Raw genomic sequence first — 24386 nt, forward strand, 5'->3', positions numbered from 1 at the left:
AAGACTAAAATGATCAAATTAGTTTTATTTATAGTTTTAGTAATATATTCATTAACTTCAAAAATATTTTTTTGTATTTTAAATTATCAATTTTGTATCTGATTATTTTTATTTTAAAAGAATTTGGGAATTAAAAAAANATAAAAAAAAAAAAAAAAAAAAGGAAAAAGAGAAGGCGCGTGGAAGACACGCGGGAACGCGGTTTTGGAGACGAGTGAATGTAATGATGATGGCCAAACGTTGCCGCTCGGTGATTGGGTTTCAGTTATGCAGACCGTACGGAGCAATGTGGAGGGGGGTTCTAACATAGTACTGCCCGCTACCCACTGCCCACTGCCCACTGCCCGCTACCCGCCTGCCCTGCCCCCCTCTGTAAAAACACAATCTGTACGGACAATGAATTTTTATTTCCATTTGTAAGCTTAGCTAACAACTCCATTTCACTCTCTCTCTCTGACTTTTCTCCCCATTTCCATTTCCATTTCCATTTCCATTTCCTTCCCTGTTCGTGATTCTCCTCTTATCCTCCCCCTCTCCTCTTTTCATTTTTTTCCCAAATCAAGAAACTTAGGATTGGATGAATCACCCTCCTTTCTCTCTCCTCCTCTCTCTCTCCTCCTCCTTCTTCTTCCTCCTTTAGCTTTTGTGTACTCTAATTCCTTTCCAAATATTCCTCCTCTCCCTTTTTTAGCTTTCTCCAGCAAATTTGTAAAGTGGGTTTGAAACTACTCCACAAAAGGAAAGGTGGGTTTGCTTTGTTTTCCTCTTCTCTCCTTTGTGTTCTTCAAATTTTGTTTCTGATTCAACCAAAATAGCCCCTCTGCCTCCTTTTCTCCTTCTGGGTTTTCAGGTTTCTGGGGTTTTCTTTTGCTTTTAGATTGGTTCTGCCCTTTTCTGCTTCTATTTCAAGGTTTTCTTGTCTTCTTTTGTTTTTTTCTCTTACTTTTTGGGTTTAGTGGGGAGATTTCAGTGCTTCTGCTCCTTGTTTGATTACACTTTTGTTTCCTTCTGTGGCCTTCCCCTTCTTTTCTTGATCTATAAATTCATCTTTTCCTTTGTGGGTTTCTTGAGATCCATCTCTGTGTAAGGGTTTATAGTGTTATTTAGGGGTAATTCCTCTATTTTTTAGTGTAAAGGGGTTTCAAATCGTGAGAAAATGGTGAGAGGGAAGACCCAGATGAGGTTAATTGAAAACGCAACAAGCAGGCAAGTCACCTTCTCCAAGAGGCGAAATGGGTTGATGAAAAAAGCCTTTGAGCTCTCAGTTCTCTGTGATGCTGAGGTTGGTCTTATCATCTTCTCTCCTAGAGGAAAGCTTTATGAATTTGCAAACTCAAGGTACTCTTAACAACTGCTTTTGCTTCAATCCATTCAGATTGTATGGCTTTAATCTTGATCTGCCTATGAATCTTTCCATTTATGAATGATTTCTTATAGGTCTTAAGTAGCCTGGTTTTTGCTGTTGTTTTCAATGAAACTATTGGGAGAAGTGAAAAGGGTTTGTACTATATAACCATAGTTTAAGCACACATACTGTTGATTACTGTTTGGTTTATATTAATTTATCAGTTGATTCCTTATTTAGATTATGATCACACCCAAAAGCCTGCAATGGCTGCTCCTTTTTAGAACCCATGTCTCAGTTTAAGGATTTATCTAATTTTTCTTCATGTCCCAAGAACATTAATATGTTCAAATGTCTAAACTGACCATAAAACTTTAGAGTTTTCTAAGAAATGATATTGTATTTTTGTCATTTGCCACTCTTGACATTCCTATAATAATTGTATTTTTCACCTTCAGCTTGTTTTTTTTTATTGTTACAACATTTTAACGTTGTTGATAATTATTGGATGTTCCTGGATTTGTGTTCTGTGTTCTATTACTATTGTCTAGGTTTTGTTCCTAATGGTGGAGAAGATTATTGCATGCATGCAATATAGAAAGATTTGTCTGTTGATTCAGTGGTTTACTGTGTTCATATCATTTTTTTTGTTTTTCATTCCCAGTTTTTGCTGAATAGATTGTATTTCATATGTTATTTGTGACATCTAAGGTAGGTGTTCGCTTTCAATCCTAGTTGCTATATGGATGGAGATTTCTCCAATATATAAATAAAAAAAATAAAAATAAAAATAAAAAAAAATAAATTATAAGTTCACTGTTCCACTTGAACTTTTACCTAGATTTGAGATAGGTCTCTAAACTTTAAAAAGTTTCTAACCGGTAGGGGTGTATATCTAACCCACTCACTCGAGAACTCAACCTAAATTATAAAGGTTGGATTGGGTTTAAAAGGATTTTTGGTTTGGGTTGGATTCGTTTTTTGGAACCGGATCCAGTTTAGGTTGGGTTTGGATTCGAAATTCAAATTATTGGGTCCAGACCCAACTCAAAAGTCTTAAAAATAAGAAAATAAAATAGGTCCAAACCCACATAGCACAAGCCCCACGCAGTTCAAGCCCATGAGTCATTGTCTGCGTCTGCCCCTACCTCGAGGGTAACTAGGTATGTAAAATGAAGTCTTGACTCTCGCCCTCGCAATCTTACCACTCACATTACAACGTTCGTCTTCATCGTTCGACTCATCTTTTTGTGTGTTGTCGTTCGACTTCTCAGTTCTCATCTCACTTTCGTCTCGTCTTTGTGTGTCGTCGAACATCGATGTTCCTCGCCTCTTTACTTCTCCATTGGACTCTCTTCTCAGTTCTCATTTCTTTGCTTGACCTTGTTTGTGTTTCTTGTCGGATGTCGCTGCCGAGTATCTCTTTGCTCGACACTTTGTTCCACTTCTGTCAGGCTTCTCCGCTCAACAAAATTTTGGAGCAAGCCGTTTCAGGTTGGGTTGTGAAAATTTTCGAGTTGGATTGGGATACCAATTCAACTAACTCAAACTTTTGGGTTGGTTCAAAAATATCACGTACACCCCTACTAATAGATCCCTAAACTTTTAATTTTATATTTAATATATCCTTAAACTTAAAGAATATCTAATAAATCCCTAAACTAAACTTTCGATTTTGTGTGTATTAAATCTTTGAACTTTCAACTTTGTGTTAAATACATCACTCAATTTATTCAACATTTTTTCAAATTCATGAACCTATGCAAAACAAAAATAAAGCTTTTACGTACATTCATGTATAATAAATTTATTGATTTTAAATAATGTTGAACATATTGAGGATTTTTAGACATATAATTCTTATTAAATACTTTTTAAAGTTTAGAGACGTACGAGACAAACTTAAAAATTATAGACTCAAGTAGTTTAAATTTAACGTAAAAAAGGGTTTGGTTATAATCTCCCAAGCTTGCAGTCCAAAGTCCTAACAACTTAGTTACTTCTATGATTTTGTTCACTAAGTTATCCAAACTCCAAAGTTCACTAAGTTTTTGTTGGAACAAAAGAAAAAGCATTATCTAGACTGCTCTTAGTGGGTCCTAAATTTTGTAGCCAATTTTAAGGATTGTTTTTATAGATTTGTCATCCCTAAAGTTAGTGTTATCCTCAAAGGTAGGTCTTCGAAGCATAGGTTCATGATTAGCAACCCTATCTGTTACACTCAATTTCCTATCTCAAAATACACACAAACTTTCTATTTCTTTTATCCTAATTTAGTTCTAATTATTTAGAAAATCAATTAAAGTTGGTCAAAAGTACTTGGAAACTGAATTTTGTGTTAAATGCATATCGTATGTTTATTTACGTTGGGTTACATACCCATTTATGATGATGAGTACGGACGTGTACACTATGATGATGATTATCATGTCTTGCATGATATTCGAAGTTTGTTGTACCTCCGAATGTCGGTGGACACAAGGGGTGTGCGAATTGCTTGATGGGTTCATGTGTGAGTCGTGCGTAGGGAAGTACTACACAAAATTTTTCGGGACTGGAGGATACATTTTAAATGATATGTCCCTGATCATGATTGCATGTGTTTGCATTCCCTGATCCCAATAGCGGGGTCACTTATGTGCTACTTCTATATTTCACGCAAAGACAACCTACCTCTGTACGGTTGATAGTGGCATCACAATTAAAGACCATGACACATGCATAGGCTAGTTTCTTTCAATTTTGTAGATCTTAAGTTAGTATAGGACCTTACTAGTTTTATATTTACTTATGTTTATTTTAATTTTTGCTCCGTATGGTTTTAAGACTTTTTTCTTATACATGCAAATCCATGACATTGTTTTATGAAATTGTTTTAAATGAATATTTCCGCACAAAATATTACGTCATGCATATGGTAGCGTCTTTAAGCTAGTAGAAAACTAGGATCGTTACAGTTGGTATCAAAGTTTTAGGTTATAGATTATGTAGACTAGTCTACGAAGTAGACTTGACATGTTCTATGGTCCTACCATCGATGTCCCATCGCCATCAAGTATGTCATGGTCCCACCATCGATGTTCCATCTTGGTCAAGTATGTCATGCACAATAGGTTATGTTACGAAGATAGTAACTATTTTAGGTTAGAAGAAATATAGGAAGACACCCAAATTGTATCTAAGAAGTTTTGTAGGTAGATTATGATAAAATCTAAACCTAATTCAACCTTAAAAAACACAATAACTTGTTCCTTGTGATCCCAAGTCTTTAATGTTTCGTGGTTATTGGTAAGAACTTATTGAATCTATCGTTTGGGCTAAAAAAGTTTCTCCTACTACTCAGTCTAGAATCTTGAGTATTGTCCAACGACATGCGGTAAGAGTAGCCCATTATCTTCTAGGTGGAATTATCACAACATGAACGTTCTTCTTAGCAACAATTATTGCAGTCGAATAATGGTTAGGAGGATTTGAAAGACATTATGGCACTAAGATTTAGCCAAAGCTTAGCTCAGGACTCCACTACTCGTCGTATTTAGTATTGAAGACTTGTGAATATGGGAAACGACACAGAAGAAATACGGCGATGGGTCGATATAGGAAATGAACAGTAAAGCAATGTGAATTTTGTGTGGGATCTTATTTCAATGAACTCATTCAATAAATATGAATATTGATCTGTGCATGAACTCATTTAATTTGCTTCCACATTTCTGCTCTGATCTTCAGCATGCAGGCAACTCTAGAGCGGTACAGAAAGCATGCCAAAACCAAAGAAGCCCTCGACCCTCCATCGGTTAATGATATCCAGGTTTGTCCCCAACATTATTCCTAGTTTTAACCATTTGATGATCCACATTCAATAATCATCTGCAGTTGGAGCATCTGAATCATGAAGAAGCAGCCACCCTGATGAAGAAAATAGAGCAGCTTGAAGTTTCAAAACGGTTCTAATGACTTAATTTCTTGTTTTGTTGGTTAAATAGTTGTTCTAATGCTGAAATCTGGGCTTGTCTTAAAACTGTTCATAAAAAAATTGTAGGAAAATGTTGGGAGAAGATCTGGGTTCTTGCTCCATTGATGAACTTCAGCAGGTTGAACTTCAGTTGGAGAAAAGTGTTTGCAAAATTAGAGCCAGAAAGGTTTTTGATTCAATCCCTTTTTTCTCTCTCTAAATTCAATTCTCTCTCTAACCCGGATTTTTATATTACAGGTTGAAGTGTTTGAAGAACAGATTAAACAACTAAAGCACAAGGTGAAAGGATTCAAACATTCATCTGAAAACTGTTTCCATTGGGTTTCTTTTTTTTTTTTAAATGAATCTTTGGGCTGAAATGAAATGCAGGAGAAACTCTTGGAAGCTGAAAATGCTAAGCTACTCGAAAAGGTAAACGTCTTAATTTGTAGAGACTTGATAGAACAACAAACCTCCACAACGATACGATAATGTTTACTTTGTTCGTAAATATTGTTCTTTTTGAGCTTACTCTTCCGAGCTTATCTTTAGGGTTTTTAAAACGCGTCTACTAGGAAGAGATTTCTACACCTTATAAGCAATGCTTCGTTCCCTCTCTAACCAATCCACCTCTTTTAGAGGGGGCTAGCGTTCTCGTTGGCACGCCACCTACACCATTTGTAACTTCTCCTCTCCATCGATGTAGCTCGAGATTCCACGTTAGGAGAGGAGAACAAAGCATTCCTTATAAGGGTGTAGAAACCTCTTTCTAGTATATACCTATAATTGTGATACTCCAACAAGATTTGCACGACCTCTATCAAAGATATATGATATTATGTTAGTTAAGCTATGTTCTTGTTGGTTCTTGACTCGACGAATGTCGGACTTTGGTCATAGCTGGGTATTAACAGCTAACATGGGTATGTTTTATTTTCATATATAGTGGGAAAGTGAGGCAGAAGGGGGAGTAAAGGAAGTAGAAAGAGGGGAGAATTTAACGAACTATGCAGAAAGTAGCAGTCCAAGTTCAGAGGTAGAAACAGAGTTGTTCATTGGGCCACCTGAAACAAGGCCAAGAACATTTCTTTCCCTTAACTGATTCAATTTGTAGCCCTAATATTACTTTATGTTTATAACAATAATAATACTCTTTTTCTCTTCAATTTCTACTCCATAAAACATTACACACACAGGGAGAGATTTTGGAAAATGTTTGTAAATAATTCTCATTTTTCATCTCTTTATACCTCTTCACAGACGTGCTGATATTGCTTGTTCTTCATTTTTTTTTTCAATTTTTTTTAAAATTTTTTTAAAAAATTGTTTTATTGATTGAAGATACGAATATTTAAAAATGTTTAATGAGTGACCCGTGTTGGGGTTAGAAATGATATATATTTATGAGTGGGTTTGGACTCTACATTCATGATTCGAGTCTAATTAGATGCATAATACTTCTCTATATATGGTCTATGTATGTTTGCATTGACCCACTAGGTGAGCTTGTTAACGTACTCTTTAGGCTTGACAATAGGCTAGAAAATGATTGAAAAAATGGAATGTTAATATATCATATGTACGTGCTTGTATACTGCATGACTAAAAAAGTGATATGTGACTAACTGCTTCATATAACATGGAAGAAGTCCCACGATATAGATCATTTAAGGATATGATATGAATGAATACTTTAAAATGAATAGTGCACGGAGTTGATTAGCCAACTATACCGTGTCGAGACAAATGTGTGCTCGAAGTGAGGAAGTGGTCCAATTGCAAGTAGTGGTTTGGTTGGAATTGTTATACAAAGTTTAGGTTCAAACTCGTACAGTCAAACTAGTCAACGATCAATTTTTTTTTTTTTTTTTTTTAAATAATGAATGCTATCTTTAATTTTAAATATGTATATATATGCTCGTGTGATCAGCGTAAATGTTTTATGAAAAGATGAATGAAGGGGTATTATGGTCTTTTCAGCTCCCCTTTGGGTATTCTGGGCCTTCACTCAGATTCGAACGCAGGAATTGACGCAAGGAGAAAATTCTTATTGCGTTGAATTCATACAAATAATAATAATAATAATAATATTTTTTTTTCGCTTTATGGTTAAATAAATAATCCTCTTTGATAATTTAAATATGTGACAAAACCATAAATTATCTTTTAACATTAAACATTATATTATATTTTTTTCTCATTAAATATTATGATTTTTCTACATTTTGTAATACAAATTATATTTAAATAAATTAAAGTTATTCGGTAAATACTTCTTTAAAATGAATATTGTTTTTAANTATTAATAATACGCCACACATTATTAGAAATAATAATAATTTCATGAATTTAAGGGATTACATAAACCAAATGACATAGAATGGGTAGGGGTAAAAACGTAATTAAACCACATTACAAACACCACATATTTTCAAATAAACCAACTATAGACAATAATATATTTAGTCCAAACATTCATTCAAAGATAAACAAGAATTTAAAGTTCTATTTTTTTTTTTTTTTTTTTTTTTTAAGTGGAATTCAAATAACCCATATGAACAGATGGCCCCTCTTCTGAGAAATAATTTTGGTACCTGTTAGTCCAAAATAATCATCATCAATAATAATAATAATGTTTTTTTTTTTTTCTCGACGCATACAACGACCCGAAAGAGGGATTTAGAGATACCCGATTTGTAAGATAGGTTCGTGTTGATACTCGATGGTGCTAGCTTGTGAAGGATACAACGGGAAGGTGTTGCCATGTTCAGCAGCTGATGAACTTGAGCTCCAAAAACTTTGGATGGCTTTAAGATTTTGTCCCTCTGTCTCGAGCTATAAGTATCACTCAAACACATAGTACACTAAGTAGTTAGATATTCAATATGTTCATAGTTCAATTAGGCAAAGTGTTCTTCAAGTTACAAACCTTGAGCTTCAGCTCTCGATTCAGATCTCCGAGTTGTCGTTCCTGCCATTAATTAGCATGTTTTTTTAAAAGAAATTTCATTGTATAAAAATAATTAATGATAAAAAAATATTTAAACTTTAATTTGTTTTACCTTTCTGCGTAGATCTTCCATCTGCTCAGTCATCATCTGAGTCTGCAATGGATAATAAAATTTAAAAAAATTAAAAATTAAAAATGGAAATTTAAGGAAAAAATAATTTAAAAAAGGGAGAGAAAAAGTTGGTAAGAAAGTGAATAGTAACAATAATACCTTCCTTTGTCTAGCTTGAGCAAGAGCTGCTTCAAGTTGCTTTTCAAGATTTTGGAGCTCCTTAACACTCAATGGTCCAAGATCTTCCCCAAGCAAATGCCTATCATCCAAAACTTTATTATATAACCTTCTTAATTAATCATTCATACACACGATTTCGATACCCTTTTACGAACCTATGAGTGCGACATAGCGATTCATATTTAGCTTTCAGTTTCGAGATTTCCACGAACCAGTTCTGCACATTCGTGTCATCAAACACATCGTTAACTCTACAAACATTCTCCACAAACTCACCCAAACATACTTCAACTAGTTAAGACAGTAATCCTCGATTGGAAGCCGTTGAACTCAAAACAAAAATTATTATCCATACATCTTTGAATCATATTCTAATCCACAATCATAATAAGAACACAATGGATCGAGATCGGAGGAAAGAAAGAACAACCTGGGATTCTCGTTCGCTGTAATTGTCTTGAGGAGAGAAGCAACAACGTTGGTATCGCTCCAGTGTCTTGGTCGTACTACAAACATGTCAAAAAACACAAATCAAGTACTAAAATTCATTAAAAGAGAGAGAGGGAGAGGGAGATTTCCAAAGGATTGAAGGATGAAAAGAGAAAGAGACAAANTAGATCTTCCATCTGCTCAGTCATCATCTGAGTCTGCAATGGATAATAAAATTTAAAAAAATTAAAAATTAAAAATGGAAATTTAAGGAAAAAATAATTTAAAAAAGGGAGAGAAAAAGTTGGTAAGAAAGTGAATAGTAACAATAATACCTTCCTTTGTCTAGCTTGAGCAAGAGCTGCTTCAAGTTGCTTTTCAAGATTTTGGAGCTCCTTAACACTCAATGGTCCAAGATCTTCCCCAAGCAAATGCCTATCATCCAAAACTTTATTATATAACCTTCTTAATTAATCATTCATACACACGATTTCGATACCCTTTTACGAACCTATGAGTGCGACATAGCGATTCATATTTAGCTTTCAGTTTCGAGATTTCCACGAACCAGTTCTGCACATTCGTGTCATCAAACACATCGTTAACTCTACAAACATTCTCCACAAACTCACCCAAACATACTTCAACTAGTTAAGACAGTAATCCTCGATTGGAAGCCGTTGAACTCAAAACAAAAATTATTATCCATACATCTTTGAATCATATTCTAATCCACAATCATAATAAGAACACAATGGATCGAGATCGGAGGAAAGAAAGAACAACCTGGGATTCTCGTTCGCTGTAATTGTCTTGAGGAGAGAAGCAACAACGTTGGTATCGCTCCAGTGTCTTGGTCGTACTACAAACATGTCAAAAAACACAAATCAAGTACTAAAATTCATTAAAAGAGAGAGAGGGAGAGGGAGATTTCCAAAGGATTGAAGGATGAAAAGAGAAAGAGACAAAAGAGGTAGCAGATTGAGTGGGAAGAGCAAGAATCGTAAGTATACACAAAGGTCTGAATGATGAAATTAAGGAACAGAATCTGTGTGTGTCTGATGTATGAGACAGGAGATTAACAACCTAGGCAAGGAAAAAAGAAAAAACAGTTTTCCCCAAAAACTAGGTAGGGTTTTGTTGATGTATAGAGAAAGCGCGTGGATCTATGAAGGCGTGAAGAACATGATTAAGAAAAAGAAATGAGGCGGTGTCAGATCTGGAGAGAAATGAAGTTAGTCAGTTACCCGGCGCTGCCGAATTCATAGAGCTTGCCGCGGCTGGAGAAGATGATGAGAGCGACCTCAGCATCGCAAAGAACAGAGAGTTCATAAGCTTTTTTGAGTAGACCATTACGGCGCTTGGAGAAAGTGACTTGGCGGTTGATTTTGTTCTCTATTCGCTTCAGTTCAACTCTTCCTCTCCCCATTTTTGGCGGCTGTTTGTGGTGTTTTGGGGAAGTGGGAGGAGGAACAACAAGATGATGAAGAACAGCAAGAACAACAAGATCTTCCTTAACAATAAAATGGAAACCTCACCACTGCTTTGTTTATTCCTCTTTTCCTTTTTAATTTCCCTAACCTAATGCCTTTCTCTCTCTACTCTCCTATTTGGGGTTTTAGATAGAGAGAGAATGTAGGGTAGCAAATAGGAGTTAGGGCTGCCTTGCCCTTCAACTACAGGGTAGGGTTAAAAAAACCATGCATTCCTATCAAATAAAATATTATCTGTTTTTGTTGGTTACATGTCATCGTCCATGAGGGGAACAAGTTTTCATACCCTTATAAGGAATATTTCGTGTAACAGTCCAAACACACTCCTAACAAATAATGTCCGCTTTACTTCCTTACGTATCACTAACACCTTCACGATTTTAAAACGCGTCTGCTAGGGAGAGGTTTTCACACCCTTATAAGAAATACTTTTGCCCGTTTTGGCCTATTAAGTATCGTCGTCAGCTTCACAATTTTAAAATATATGTTGAAAAAGTAATTATTGAATCTATTAAATATAAAAATTTAATTTTGTGGCAAATAAATTCATGAGACGTTTAATCTTAAACCTTATTCTATAGTTTCACGTGTGATTTACGGTCTAAATAACATAACCATGTTTAATACTTCATTTTATTGCAATACGAGGTATTGTATTGGGTTTATATTAGATTAGATCGTAATATATAATATTATTTTAGGCTCAATCATCTCAGTTAAACGCAATATCTTTATCGAAAGAAGCTACTAGTATGTCATCAATCACTTAACGTACTTCAATTAGAGATGTCCATTGTTAAGGATGTGCCTCGAACGAAGAGGGAGTGGGGAACATTTTTTTTTCGTTAGATAAATAGGTCGGGGATGAGATTATACTCCATGTCTCCATCTCTGCCTGGAAAATGTTATTCTCAATATTTTGACGTCAAAATTAATAAAAAAATTCTAAAGAAATATAAAGTTTTCTCTAATATTAATATTTTTGGAAAATTTTGTACAATTAAAAGAGGGCTAGAAATGGATGTGTTGGGTACGCACAGTAATAATGATTACAGGAATAAATTAAATAAAAATAAAAACTCATTATTTTATGAAAAAAAAAATTTATTAACATAATTGAAAACTGGCATTTATAATCACTTAATTTCTTAGTTTTAATTTTTTAAATCATTTATTGCTTATCAAAAAATAAATTGCTAGCTTAATTTTTTAAAATGTTATATCTCGAAGAAAAATATATATTAATTTATGCTGGTGTAACTATTCATCTCCATACCCAGTATTTGGATTAGGATTCGGGATCACGCCCAAGATTTAGATTAAGATTCAAGATTTGGATTTAGCACTGATGGCCCCGAAATTCTCCTTCATTTCCTGCTAGCGGTGGACATGGACTGTTAGAAATGGTATCAAAGCCAAAGACAGGACGGTGTGTCAACGAGGACGCTGAACTCCCAAGGGGGTGGATTGTGAGAACTCATATTGATTGAAAATGGGGCGAAACATATGCGTTTTAAAACCGTGAGGCTGATAACAGTATGTAACGAGTCAAAGTGAACAATATCAACTAGCATATTGACATATAGCTTTGAAACCCTGATTAGTGTCGATAATATATGTCTTAATCCATGGAAGTAATTAAAAGAAAGTTATTTTGAACGTCAAATATAATAAATAAATGACGTTATTCTCATTCAATGTATTGCCATTTTTGTGCACCAAACCATTGTTGTAAAAGTCCAATTGCCAAATAGATCTCATGTGCAAAGGGCAATAAGGTCAGCTAGAAAGATAAGAACAATGAAACATAGGACAATGAGACTTAAGGGGCCCTAATTTCTTTCAATTTAATGCCAAGTTTTTATTATTCATTAATAAAATAATAAATACAAATAATAATAATTCAATCCCATTCACACCTTTTGTCCTTGAAATGACTACACTCTGATTTTCCATGTGCTCTCCAGGGGCATTTTTGACATTTTATAAACAATTACGAACAACTTATCACGCTAGATCACAGAAAAACACGTCAATTTTGTCGAACAATTTTGATTTGTGATCAAAACCCTAAATCAAGACGACATCGTTGTTTTTCCTATTTGTTTTTTACAATTTTTTAACCCTAAATCAAGTCTCGAGCTCATTTTGATAGACGTAAATTGTTGATATAATGCAAAATTATAAGATATTATAAAAACTTAACCCGGCAACTAGAAGGTTGGTCTTGTCAAGATGACAACTCAAGAGAATAATCAGGACATTGAACGACGATTTAGGCTTTATCGCATCTTAAATTTTGGACGTTCAAAAGTCGTGATATTACCCTTAATTTTCCATAATCGTTTCAAAAGTTTTATTTAGAGTAGAAAAATATTAAAACGCTAAATAAAAAGATCGATGGTTCTGAATATCATGTTTAAACGTAAGCTAGACAAGTGTACGGGTCACGTTTAATATGTTAAAGGGTTCTAGTTTAAGGAAATTTTGAAACGTTTTCAAAAGATTAGGGGTATTATTGTAATTTTTTAAAGAATAATGTTTTTTTTTTTTTTTTTTTTTTTTTTGGACGGTTTGGATTAAAAGCCAAAAATATTTTTATTTTAATTCAGACAATAGGCTACAGTACACTGCCACTCTAAAACCTTTTCTCTTCTAGTCCATACATATAAGTATCTAGCTTCTCCCATTTTTGGACTCACTTTTTTATATTTCTAAAAAATATAATAATAATAATTTCAATTTTATTTATTATTTTAATTACTTTTCATTCGTGACGTGAATGAACCGAACTATATGAATCAGAGTGATCGTAAGAATATAATGGTTAAAAAATATTTAAAAGAATTGATAGTTATTATTTGTACCAGCAACTTGTACAAAACTCTAATGCTTAATATGCTTAGTTAAGAGTGAATTTATGTTGGGTAATCGGTTAGAAAGAACGAGTGCTAGTTTATGAGGATTGTTTTCCCAAGTCCACCGCTACCAATATTGTTCCTTTTGGGTTTCTACTCAAGGTTTTAAAACACGTCTGCTAGAGAGAGGTTTCCACACCATTGTAACAAATGTTTTCTTCCCCTCTCCAACCGAGGTGCGATCTCACAATCCACCCCCTAAGGGGTCTAGTGTCTTCGCTGGCACACCGCCCGGTGTCTGGCTCTAATACCATTTGTAATAGTCCAAACCCACCACTATTAGATAGTGTCATCTTTGGACTTTCACTTCTAGCTTTCCTTCATGATTTTATAACATGTCTACTAGGGACAAATATTTTGTTCCTCACACCATTTAAATTACTGATAACTTTTTTATAAAAGAATTGGTGTTGGTTTGTGGGAATCCACGTCACAAGGGAATGTAGTGGTCGAGGTGCCATATCAAAACCCCAAGTCCTAATTCAACTTTTGGAGATGGGACGTTACTTCATTTAACCTCAATTTATTTGAAAAACTATGTCGGATAACCCACGAATAATTTTCGATAAAAGAATCAGTGTTAGTTTGTGAGAATAGTCTTCACGAACAAATACAAGAACCGAGGTGCCGAATCAGAACCCTAGACCTTAATTCAAATTCAATAAGTAAATCAAGGGAAGGAAAATGATTGTATATCGTAAGTATAGGTACATGAAGGAAAAGTAATTTAAACCAAAAGTCGTCCCAAAATTTACCCACCCCTACATAGTTGCAGTAAAATACAAAAGCTAAAAAATTACCACAAAGGGTGTAGGAATAGGAAAATGGAAGAAAAAGGCAAATGAAATTATAGGGTGTCTCAGTACATTCAGTGGGAGATAATTAGTTCCTGTCTTGTTGTTGAACCAGTCNAAAAAAGTTACCTAACCCTAGAAATAATGGGGCAGTTGGGGTAGAATTTGCCATTAGGAGAAAGTTTTAATGGGTATGAAAAGGAACATTTTTTAAATGCAGTATTGCCACTCCTTTTCACTTCCCTTTCAAACCCTTATCACCACCCATGATGATGACTTTTGCCTTTGTCTTCAAGCAATGAAGTTGCAATATGAACACGTTTAGAGAGCTAACCCTTTTTTTTTTTTCTTTGCTTTTCACCTCCTTCATCCAACATTTTACCCTATTTTTACGATAGGGTGTGATGGAAAACCGAGTCGAGATCGTGAATTATTAAAGGTACTGAGTATGCACTGACGTGTAATAGACAGCTCCAGTTAACGTGTTAAATTTTTATCGAGCAGACAGCTGTAATTAACGTGTTAAATTTTCATTGAGACTTCTTATATTTCTATTCAAACTAGCTGGTTGTTCACAAGTTCAATGACATCGACATGTAAAAAAAAAAAAAAATCAATAAGATATAACACCGAAACCTAATATTAATATATAATAACAAATTTTAGTTTATTTAAAAAATGTGAACTTTTTTTTCTCGAAATATTCATCAATTTCGATGTGACATGCAAGTAAATGACGAGTGCATGAATGAATCTAGACCACTTTTGAATAAGAGTGATCTTGAAAATACCTTAAAATTTGAATATTTCTTCGTATACTGAATGACGTCTAGTGTGCTTTGCATGGAGCAATCCTATACTGAATGGCGTCTCAAGAATTTTCCTAAACAGCATGTAAGTAAGGAAAAAAACATACTGAAATGATTTGTGTTGGTTTGTGTGGATAATCTTATGTGAGACCCCACATCAAGCAGAGAATGGGACAACTGTCGGCGAGGACGCTGGTTCCAAAGAGGGTAGATTGTGAGATCCCAAATCGGTTGAGGAGGGGAACGAAACCTCTCACTAGCAGACATGTTTTAAAAACGTTGAGGAAAAACTCAAAGAGGACAATATCTGTTAGCGATGAGCTATTCACTCTTAGAAGCAAGTACGTAACGTGGTCATGTCGCAGGAGAATACTGAGAATTCCCAAATAAGATACAATTCACATCTAAGCATTCGAGTTCCTTCGTTCGATTTTTATAGTCAGGAGCTTAGGGTTTTTGATTCTTTTCCTAAATCTGGTCGATACTTATCCGCTCTCGATTCTCTTTGATGCATAGATCTTAGCCATCAATACAAGCACTGTACTTGACATTGAATAATTAGGTACCTTAGTTTTTAAAGTTGCACCTTTTGTCCCTCTTCAAGTGGAGAAAGAAAGATTTTATTTGATTTATTTTTTTTTTTTTACACCAACTCTTATACATATTCAATAACGCTTTTTGTCTGTCCTTAAAAGGACGTATGGATTACTGTTGAACTACGTTCATTTTACCTGTGATTTGGAATTATTTTATACTGTTGTAATACTAGGACATTGTTTTGTTTTTTACTAACGCGTGTCCATATAATCCGAGTTAGAGAACAACGAGAGAAAACTTAAGCTTAATTTAATGAATTATTTTTTGTATAATAAATTAAATTTTTAATCTTAAATAGAACGTTGGAATACTTGTTTGAATTAAGTTTGAAAGTGCGACATTCCAATAGTTTGATTTTTCGTTCGGAATATTTTTTTTTTATTGAAGTAGTTTTGAAACATTGTAATATTAAGGTTTTAAAATAATAAAAGTATTTTTAATTTTTACTTTATTTCAATTTTCTTTTAAATACTTTATTTCAACCTTAAATTTTGGATAACTTGCGCCAAATTTGGGCTTTTCCAAGTAGGTGTCACATGTTCCAGCCCAAAGTTTTGGTGGGCCAGAGAAGCTACTAGCCCAATGAAGTTGTTATAACATATGGTTTCTTGTTGGGTTCATATGACGCGTGATCCGTGATCCCGACCAATGTTGACTACCAAATCTAAAATTGAAAATTCAGTTCCATTTGGGGTTGACATTTTTTTTAAATGTTTAATATTTGAAAGTTGTAATATTTTAGATACTAATGTAATGTGTACGATGGATAAGTATGATTCTTTTTATAAAAATAAAAATTAAAAAAATCTGACAATCCGACCCATCTGAAAACAGACAAATGGGTTGAATTGTGAGCTCTATTCGAATTGTTAGAGTCATATACGAATATGGAGTTGATCTAAAAGATTTTTAGTATTAGATATATATTATTTTTATTAGAAATTGAAGGGTATATTTTATTTTAGAAGAATTATACCATTTATTGCAATTATTTAGACTTTTACATTATTAAGAATAGCTATTGTGAGTAGGTATGAAAAAAAAATAATTTATCCAAATCTGCACGAAATTAATTATGAATAATTGTCTATTATCTAATAGAAAAAATAGAGTTAATAAATAGAAAAAACTAAATACATAATTATACGATGGAATATATTAAAAAAAAAAAAAAAAAAAAAAAGGCCATTTTTTTTTTTGTTTTGAAATATGGATCTTATGTTTAATTGTAATAATATTTATGGATAATATGGAATTATATAATTTGAATAAAATAATTTAATGAGGAGAGAAAATAAAAAATAAAAGCTGAAATTGTAAGGAAAATTAATCTAGAAAAAATAAATATTAATTTTATTTCTAATAAAATAGTGAAAATTATATTTAAGTAATTTATAAGGTTTTTTTTTTTTTTAAAGAAACTGACAAAGGGAATACGCGGCTGAATATGACTGATGGCCAGGTGGACTCCAGATGGGTAAAAACGACGTCGGGTTATCCCTACTTGTAAATGATCTTCCTTGAAAAAAAAAAAAAAAAAAAAGAAATTAATTACAATTAATAGTAATAGAGAGAGAGAGAGGAGGAGCGACGAGCTGAAGCTAAGCTAAATCTTGAAATCCAGACCACTCTGCAAGTTTTTTTTTTCTTTTAGGGTTCCGCAATTTTCGAGTCTTCTGATTGAAGATCACTCTTGGATTTGCTGATGCCTTCTTGCATTTCTTCTGAGATTTTTTGGTTTTTGTTTTCTCAAATCTCACTCTCTTTCCGTGCTATATTTTGATGAATTTCCACTAGCATTTCAGGGGATTTCTGATAATTGTATGTAATTTGCCGAGATCTTGTTGTAATTTCGGCTTGTGATTCGCTTTGTCGATTGTTTTCCGACTGGATCGTCCCCGACAGCTGGTTTTTGGGGATTTTAAGGCATCCCGATAGTCTATGGCGTCGAAGAGGGGATTATTGTCCGTTTCTGCTTCACAGAGAGGTAGAGCTGGACGTGGATCTCGACTTCCTGTTATACTTGTCATTTTCTTCTTGTTTCTCTCTCCTGTGATTTTCGTCTTCAGTCGAACTCTCCGTGGTGCAGGTTAGTTTCGTTGTTTTTGCTCTCTAGATTTGTTTGTTGTTCTTGCAAATTTGCAATGTAGCTGTTTCCAGATCTTATTTAATTGAATCAATAGATGTTATAGGAATATTGATGCCGCCGACACATTTTGGAAGCTGATAGATGGATTATATTGTTATTATGTTGCAAAATTTAGTCACTGATTGTTGAAGAGAATAAATTAATCTGGTCGTGATAAATGTTTGTCGGTGGCTTGGATGTTTTTAATTGCACTGGGGGAAATTTAACATAGTTAGAAGAACATAAATATGGACGTTAGATTTTGTCAATCTGAGTTGATCTTCTTACGGTTAGCGGAAATTTGTCTTTGAGTTGATGCGATGGTTGATGATTTTGCAGATCTTGAAATTATTTCGAGTGGTTCTGTTCAACAGGTATGTGGTTGCTTTTTTCTTATAATTAGTAGAGAGTCTACGACATTGTGGTTTATGATGCGTCTGTAGTTATCATAAGACATACTACTTGAGAGTGCAGGATGTTGGATGGAGAGAAAGAATAGCATTGCAACAGATTAAGTCTCTTTTCTCTAAGGAGGCAAGTGGTTGCTGGTTCATTTGATTATTACAGTTTTATTCTAATTCATTAGTTGGTTGAAACAAAGTAGTTTCGCTATTTGTGGCACTCTCACAGGGAAAGATTATTGATTTTATATTTCAGGTCATTGATGTGATTGCTGCTAGCACAAATGATATGGGTCCCTATAGTCTTGATCATTTTCGGAAAAGTAATTTGTCGGCTTCATGGAAAATAGATGGTCTGGAGACTACGGTTGATGGCATTTCTGAGGTTGGTTGGGCCTCTCTAGCATTTGATATATCTATGATTTGGTCCATTCTTCTTGTGTAACAATTTTCCTTCTTGTCGTGATCATTCTCGTGTGTCTCTGTTTTGTAGAAGAACCAAGTTGTTGTCGATATTGGGAAAGAAATACACGAAAGCAAAGAGGTCAAAAATACAGGTGGGTATTCGAAATCTTTTGTGTATTGTCATAAGTTTTACTTTGATGTTCTTTTCTTTGATTGATTTAGTTGTCTTGTGCAGATGATGTTTCCCAGTTTATGGATAGTCCTGCAAAGCGGTCTAGGAGGGTAACTGTTAATCTTAAATGATTTGCATTTCCAATTTTCTGTCATTTTTTACATTGAAACTAGTACTAGGTTTACATCAATGGAATATCAAGGGGAAGAGACTTTGTTATTTTAATTATTGTATCACTGTCAATTACTATGTTGGATCAGCATTTACCTCCGATTTTATACTTATGTTTAGCTACTTGCAGCAACTTCGAGAAAAGAAACGTGAAAAGCGTGCTTCTCAGCTGCTTCAACAGGACGACGACCTTCTGATAAAACTTGAGAATGCTGCTATTGAACGCTCAAAGTCAGTTGATACCTCAGTTTTGGGTAAATACAGTATATGGAGGAAAGAAAATGAGAATGAGAACTCTGATTCAACTGTACGCTTGATGCGGGACCAAATGATCATGGCAAGAGCATACCTAGGTATAGCAAAGATGAAGAATAAGCTTGACCTGCATCATGAACTCCAGATCTGTTTGAAAGAGATTCAACGTGCCTTAGGAGAGGCAAGTACTGATGCCGATCTCCATCGAAGGTAGCATAATCTTTTCAACATCCTCTCTTTTTCTAGAGAATTGTGACTCGAAGGAATTTCTTTACCGCTGTCTGCATCTCTTGTTTTCTACTTGTGGTTTTGACATTATAATCTGTTGTATGTTACTGTTTGCAGTGCCCCTGATAAAATAAAATCCATGGGCCAAATTTTGTCAAAAGCAAAAGAGCAATTATATGACTGCAAGTTGATAACAGGAAAGCTAAGAGCAATGCTCCAATCAGCTGACGAAGAAGTCAGAGGCTTGAAAAAGCAAAGCACATTTCTCAGTCAGTTGGCTGCCAAGACCATACCTAATGGAATTCACTGCTTATCCTTGCGTCTAACTATAGACTACCACCTTCTTCCTCCAGAGAAGAGAAAATTTCCTAGAAGTGAAAATTTAGAAAATCCAGATCTTTATCATTATGCCCTCTTTTCAGACAATGTCTTGGCTGCATCAGTCGTTGTCAACTCAACCATTGTGAATGCCAAGGTATCTGAACGTCTCTTGCACCTGAAGCTTTTTGTGCGTTTGTTTCAAAAGAATGGGTTTTGATAAACATGGTTTTTGTATTATGATCCAAATTCCATAGTCCATTTTTAAAAAAAATTTAATTCAAAATTTAGGTTTAAATCCTATTTTGTTCTTTGTTTGGATGACTTACATTTTTGTTTATCTGCTTTCAAATGTATTTTTCTTCTTGAATTTTGCGTTGAAACTGAACGTAGGCACTTTTTTTTTGTTCATTTACCCCCATAAGTAATTATCGGTATAGAAAATTTAGGTTATTCATTTTTGTAAAATGATTAATGAAACATTGTGACAAGTATTAAACTGGTTTTCATACAAAGTTAAGGTACTAAAATAGAATATTTGACTGTTAAATACTAAAATAAAACGTTTTGAAGTCCAAGAATCACAAGAATAAGTGTGAAACTGAAAGAATTAAAATAGGATTTCAACGAAAAATCTATTTCCTTCCCTTCAATGTTTTTGTTACTGCAACCCATATGATGATGTTTACCTTTTTGTGTTGGTTGGATGCTAAGGGTGAACTAATACTACCAATTCATAATCATGTATTTGCAGGTCTTTTTTTTTCTGTTGTTCCTGACTAAATTATGCATGGTGGAATTTATTGCAGGATCCTTCAAAACATGTATTCCATCTTGTTACAGATAAGCTTAATTTTGGTGCCATGAACATGTGGTTCCTGTCAAATCCTCCTGGAAAAGCCACAATTCAAGTTGAAAATGTTGATGAATTCAAGTGGTTAAATTCATCTTACTGTCCAGTATTACGTCAACTTGAATCTGCTGCAATGAAAGAATACTATTTCAAGGCTGGACATCCGACCACCCTTTCATCTGGTGCATCAAATCTTAAGTACAGAAATCCAAAGTATCTTTCTATGCTTAATCACCTGAGATTCTATCTCCCTCAGGTATATCCCAAGTTGGAAAAGATACTGTTTTTGGATGATGACATTGTTGTTCAGAAGGACTTGTCTGGATTGTGGGATGTGGATCTTAATGGTAAAGTTAATGGTGCAGTCGAAACCTGTGGTGAGAGCTTTCACCGTTTTGATAAATATCTTAACTTCTCCAATCCTCATATTGCAAGAAAATTCGATCCCAATGCATGTGGATGGGCCTATGGGATGAATATGTTTGACTTGAAGGAGTGGAAAAAGAGAGACATTACAGGCATATATCATATGTGGCAGAGCTTAGTAAGTTTTCAATTATGTCTACTGAGTTTTTTGTATCAATATTTATCAAATTTTACTATACATACATATATTTCCTCAAAAAACAGATTCAGATATTCATTTTTCCCCTTGCATATGGTGTCAGAATGAAGAAAGGTTACTCTGGAAGCTAGGAACATTACCTCCTGGTCTGATTACTTTCTACGGACTGACACATCCACTGGACAAGTCGTGGCATGTGCTTGGCCTGGGTTACAATCCAAGCATTGACCGGTCTGAGATAGACAATGCAGCAGTGATACACTACAATGGAAACATGAAACCTTGGCTGGAATTGGCTATGACAAAGTATCGTGGTTATTGGTCCAAGTATGTCAAGTACAACCATCCTTACCTTCGCCAATGCAAGTTAAATGAATGAGAGGCTGGTTTTAACACTTAGATATTTTACTATGCTGTGCTATTTCTCGCTGAAACACATTGGTTGGTTCCGACATTAGATTGGTGGGGGGCTAGGGATCTCCTTAACATGGTTTTACTATGCCCCTCTTCCCTCTTTCTCTCTTTATAATTCATTCCATTCATTCCCATCTCATACCCTCTGGTACAAGATATGATATTCATTCCCTTTTTAACATGTAAATCCATTAATTGTATTTGCTGTGTTAGCCAAGCTTGATCTGGATTACTGAGTCCATACCAATTCGCTGTAATTTTGGACAACAGACGATCTGCTTCTTTAAATCCATATCCATGGTATAAATTATANAAATTATGCATGGTGGAATTTATTGCAGGATCCTTCAAAACATGTATTCCATCTTGTTACAGATAAGCTTAATTTTGGTGCCATGAACATGTGGTTCCTGTCAAATCCTCCTGGAAAAGCCACAATTCAAGTTGAAAATGTTGATGAATTCAAGTGGTTAAATTCATCTTACTGTCCAGTATTACGTCAACTTGAATCTGCTGCAATGAAAGAATACTATTTCAAGGCTGGACATCCGACCACCCTTTCATCTGGTGCATCAAATCTTAAGTACAGAAATCCAAAGTATCTTTCTATGCTTAATCACCTGAGATTCTATCTCCCTCAGGTATATCCCAAGTTGGAAAAGATACTGTTTTTGGATGATGACATTGTTGTTCAGAAGGACTTGTCTGGATTGTGGGATGTGGATCTTAATGGTAAAGTTAATGGTGCAGTCGAAACCTGTGGTGAGAGCTTTCACCGTTTTGATAAATATCTTAACTTCTCCAATCCTCATATTGCAAGAAAATTCGATCCCAATGCATGTGGATGGGCCTATGGGATGAATATGTTTGACTTGAAGGAGTGGAAAAAGAGAGACATTACAGGCATATATCATATGTGGCAGAGCTTAGTAAGTTTTCAATTATGTCTACTGAGTTTTTTGTATCAATATTTATCAAATTTTACTATACATACATATATTTCCTCAAAAAACAGATTCAGATATTCATTTTTCCCCTTGCATATGGTGTCAGAATGAAGAAAGGTTACTCTGGAAGCTAGGAACATTACCTCCTGGTCTGATTACTTTCTACGGACTGACACATCCACTGGACAAGTCGTGGCATGTGCTTGGCCTGGGTTACAATCCAAGCATTGACCGGTCTGAGATAGACAATGCAGCAGTGATACACTACAATGGAAACATGAAACCTTGGCTGGAATTGGCTATGACAAAGTATCGTGGTTATTGGTCCAAGTATGTCAAGTACAACCATCCTTACCTTCGCCAATGCAAGTTAAATGAATGAGAGGCTGGTTTTAACACTTAGATATTTTACTATGCTGTGCTATTTCTCGCTGAAACACATTGGTTGGTTCCGACATTAGATTGGTGGGGGGCTAGGGATCTCCTTAACATGGTTTTACTATGCCCCTCTTCCCTCTTTCTCTCTTTATAATTCATTCCATTCATTCCCATCTCATACCCTCTGGTACAAGATATGATATTCATTCCCTTTTTAACATGTAAATCCATTAATTGTATTTGCTGTGTTAGCCAAGCTTGATCTGGATTACTGAGTCCATACCAATTCGCTGTAATTTTGGACAACAGACGATCTGCTTCTTTAAATCCATATCCATGGTATAAATTATAGATTCAGAAGTTTATGCACTATAACCCTTTTTGAACCGAGCGATATTGCTCCAATTCCTTTAGTTTCAGCTCTTGAACTGAAACTGCGAAGTATCTTACCAAAGAATTACAACTAGGAAAGATATTCTTTTCATCTATTTTCTTAAATTAATCTGCTCTCCCCCTGTTCTGTTTTATAATGCCTGTTTCAAATCATGGAGGTTATTACTTAACTTCTATATAGCACNGAAGGACTTGTCTGGATTGTGGGATGTGGATCTTAATGGTAAAGTTAATGGTGCAGTCGAAACCTGTGGTGAGAGCTTTCACCGTTTTGATAAATATCTTAACTTCTCCAATCCTCATATTGCAAGAAAATTCGATCCCAATGCATGTGGATGGGCCTATGGGATGAATATGTTTGACTTGAAGGAGTGGAAAAAGAGAGACATTACAGGCATATATCATATGTGGCAGAGCTTAGTAAGTTTTCAATTATGTCTACTGAGTTTTTTGTATCAATATTTATCAAATTTTACTATACATACATATATTTCCTCAAAAAACAGATTCAGATATTCATTTTTCCCCTTGCATATGGTGTCAGAATGAAGAAAGGTTACTCTGGAAGCTAGGAACATTACCTCCTGGTCTGATTACTTTCTACGGACTGACACATCCACTGGACAAGTCGTGGCATGTGCTTGGCCTGGGTTACAATCCAAGCATTGACCGGTCTGAGATAGACAATGCAGCAGTGATACACTACAATGGAAACATGAAACCTTGGCTGGAATTGGCTATGACAAAGTATCGTGGTTATTGGTCCAAGTATGTCAAGTACAACCATCCTTACCTTCGCCAATGCAAGTTAAATGAATGAGAGGCTGGTTTTAACACTTAGATATTTTACTATGCTGTGCTATTTCTCGCTGAAACACATTGGTTGGTTCCGACATTAGATTGGTGGGGGGCTAGGGATCTCCTTAACATGGTTTTACTATGCCCCTCTTCCCTCTTTCTCTCTTTATAATTCATTCCATTCATTCCCATCTCATACCCTCTGGTACAAGATATGATATTCATTCCCTTTTTAACATGTAAATCCATTAATTGTATTTGCTGTGTTAGCCAAGCTTGATCTGGATTACTGAGTCCATACCAATTCGCTGTAATTTTGGACAACAGACGATCTGCTTCTTTAAATCCATATCCATGGTATAAATTATAGATTCAGAA

At 34.7% G+C, this 24386-nt stretch overlaps 4 protein-coding genes across 5 annotated transcripts; 3 read left to right on the forward strand and 1 right to left on the reverse strand.

Moving 5' to 3' along the window:
* The first annotated feature begins 437 nt into the window (after positions 1 to 437).
* On the forward strand, positions 438 to 6542 carry LOC111779297 (MADS-box protein SOC1). Its single transcript, XM_023659419.1, has 7 exons — positions 438 to 1338; positions 5075 to 5156; positions 5222 to 5292; positions 5388 to 5487; positions 5559 to 5600; positions 5691 to 5732; positions 6247 to 6542. The coding sequence occupies exons 1-7, from the start codon at positions 1157 to 1159 to the stop codon at positions 6400 to 6402; spliced, it is 675 nt and encodes a 224-aa protein (XP_023515187.1). The 5' UTR covers positions 438 to 1156; the 3' UTR covers positions 6403 to 6542.
* A 1281-nt stretch (positions 6543 to 7823) lies between these two features.
* On the reverse strand, positions 7824 to 10597 carry LOC111779296 (MADS-box transcription factor 6). The gene is made up of 8 exons (XM_023659417.1): positions 10219 to 10597; positions 9758 to 9833; positions 9483 to 9544; positions 9307 to 9406; positions 8363 to 8404; positions 8230 to 8271; positions 7990 to 8135; positions 7824 to 7894 (listed from the first exon to the last, which is right to left on the reverse strand). Exons 1-8 carry the CDS (start codon positions 10398 to 10400, stop codon positions 7831 to 7833), a joined length of 714 nt encoding a protein of 237 aa, XP_023515185.1. The 5' UTR covers positions 10401 to 10597; the 3' UTR covers positions 7824 to 7830.
* A 6541-nt stretch (positions 10598 to 17138) lies between these two features.
* On the forward strand, positions 17139 to 24386 carry LOC111778305 (polygalacturonate 4-alpha-galacturonosyltransferase-like). 2 transcript variants are annotated; one of them, XM_023658042.1, is made up of 11 exons: positions 17139 to 17671; positions 18050 to 18084; positions 18185 to 18244; positions 18368 to 18496; positions 18605 to 18668; positions 18752 to 18798; positions 18990 to 19324; positions 19460 to 19817; positions 20470 to 20860; positions 23434 to 23630; positions 23755 to 24386. In XM_023658042.1, the coding sequence occupies exons 1-11, from the start codon at positions 17524 to 17526 to the stop codon at positions 24028 to 24030; spliced, it is 2040 nt and encodes a 679-aa protein (XP_023513810.1). In that variant the 5' UTR covers positions 17139 to 17523; the 3' UTR covers positions 24031 to 24386. The 2 variants fall into 2 exon arrangements, with proteins under 2 accessions (XP_023513810.1, XP_023513809.1); XM_023658041.1 differs by lacking the exons at positions 23434 to 23630; positions 23755 to 24386 and adding an exon at positions 21182 to 21749 and having other exon boundaries at positions 17140 to 17671; positions 20470 to 21057.
* On the forward strand, positions 21825 to 23174 carry LOC111778398 (polygalacturonate 4-alpha-galacturonosyltransferase-like; the record flags this gene model as incomplete). The annotated part of the gene is made up of 2 exons (XM_023658193.1): positions 21825 to 22421; positions 22546 to 23174. Coding segments are annotated over 2 exons (873 nt in total), but the record flags the coding sequence as incomplete, so codon positions are not given.

The sequence above is a fragment of the Cucurbita pepo genome, chromosome LG17 (assembly GCF_002806865.2).
Source record: "Cucurbita pepo subsp. pepo cultivar mu-cu-16 chromosome LG17, ASM280686v2, whole genome shotgun sequence".
Lineage (NCBI taxonomy): Eukaryota > Viridiplantae > Streptophyta > Magnoliopsida > Cucurbitales > Cucurbitaceae > Cucurbita > Cucurbita pepo.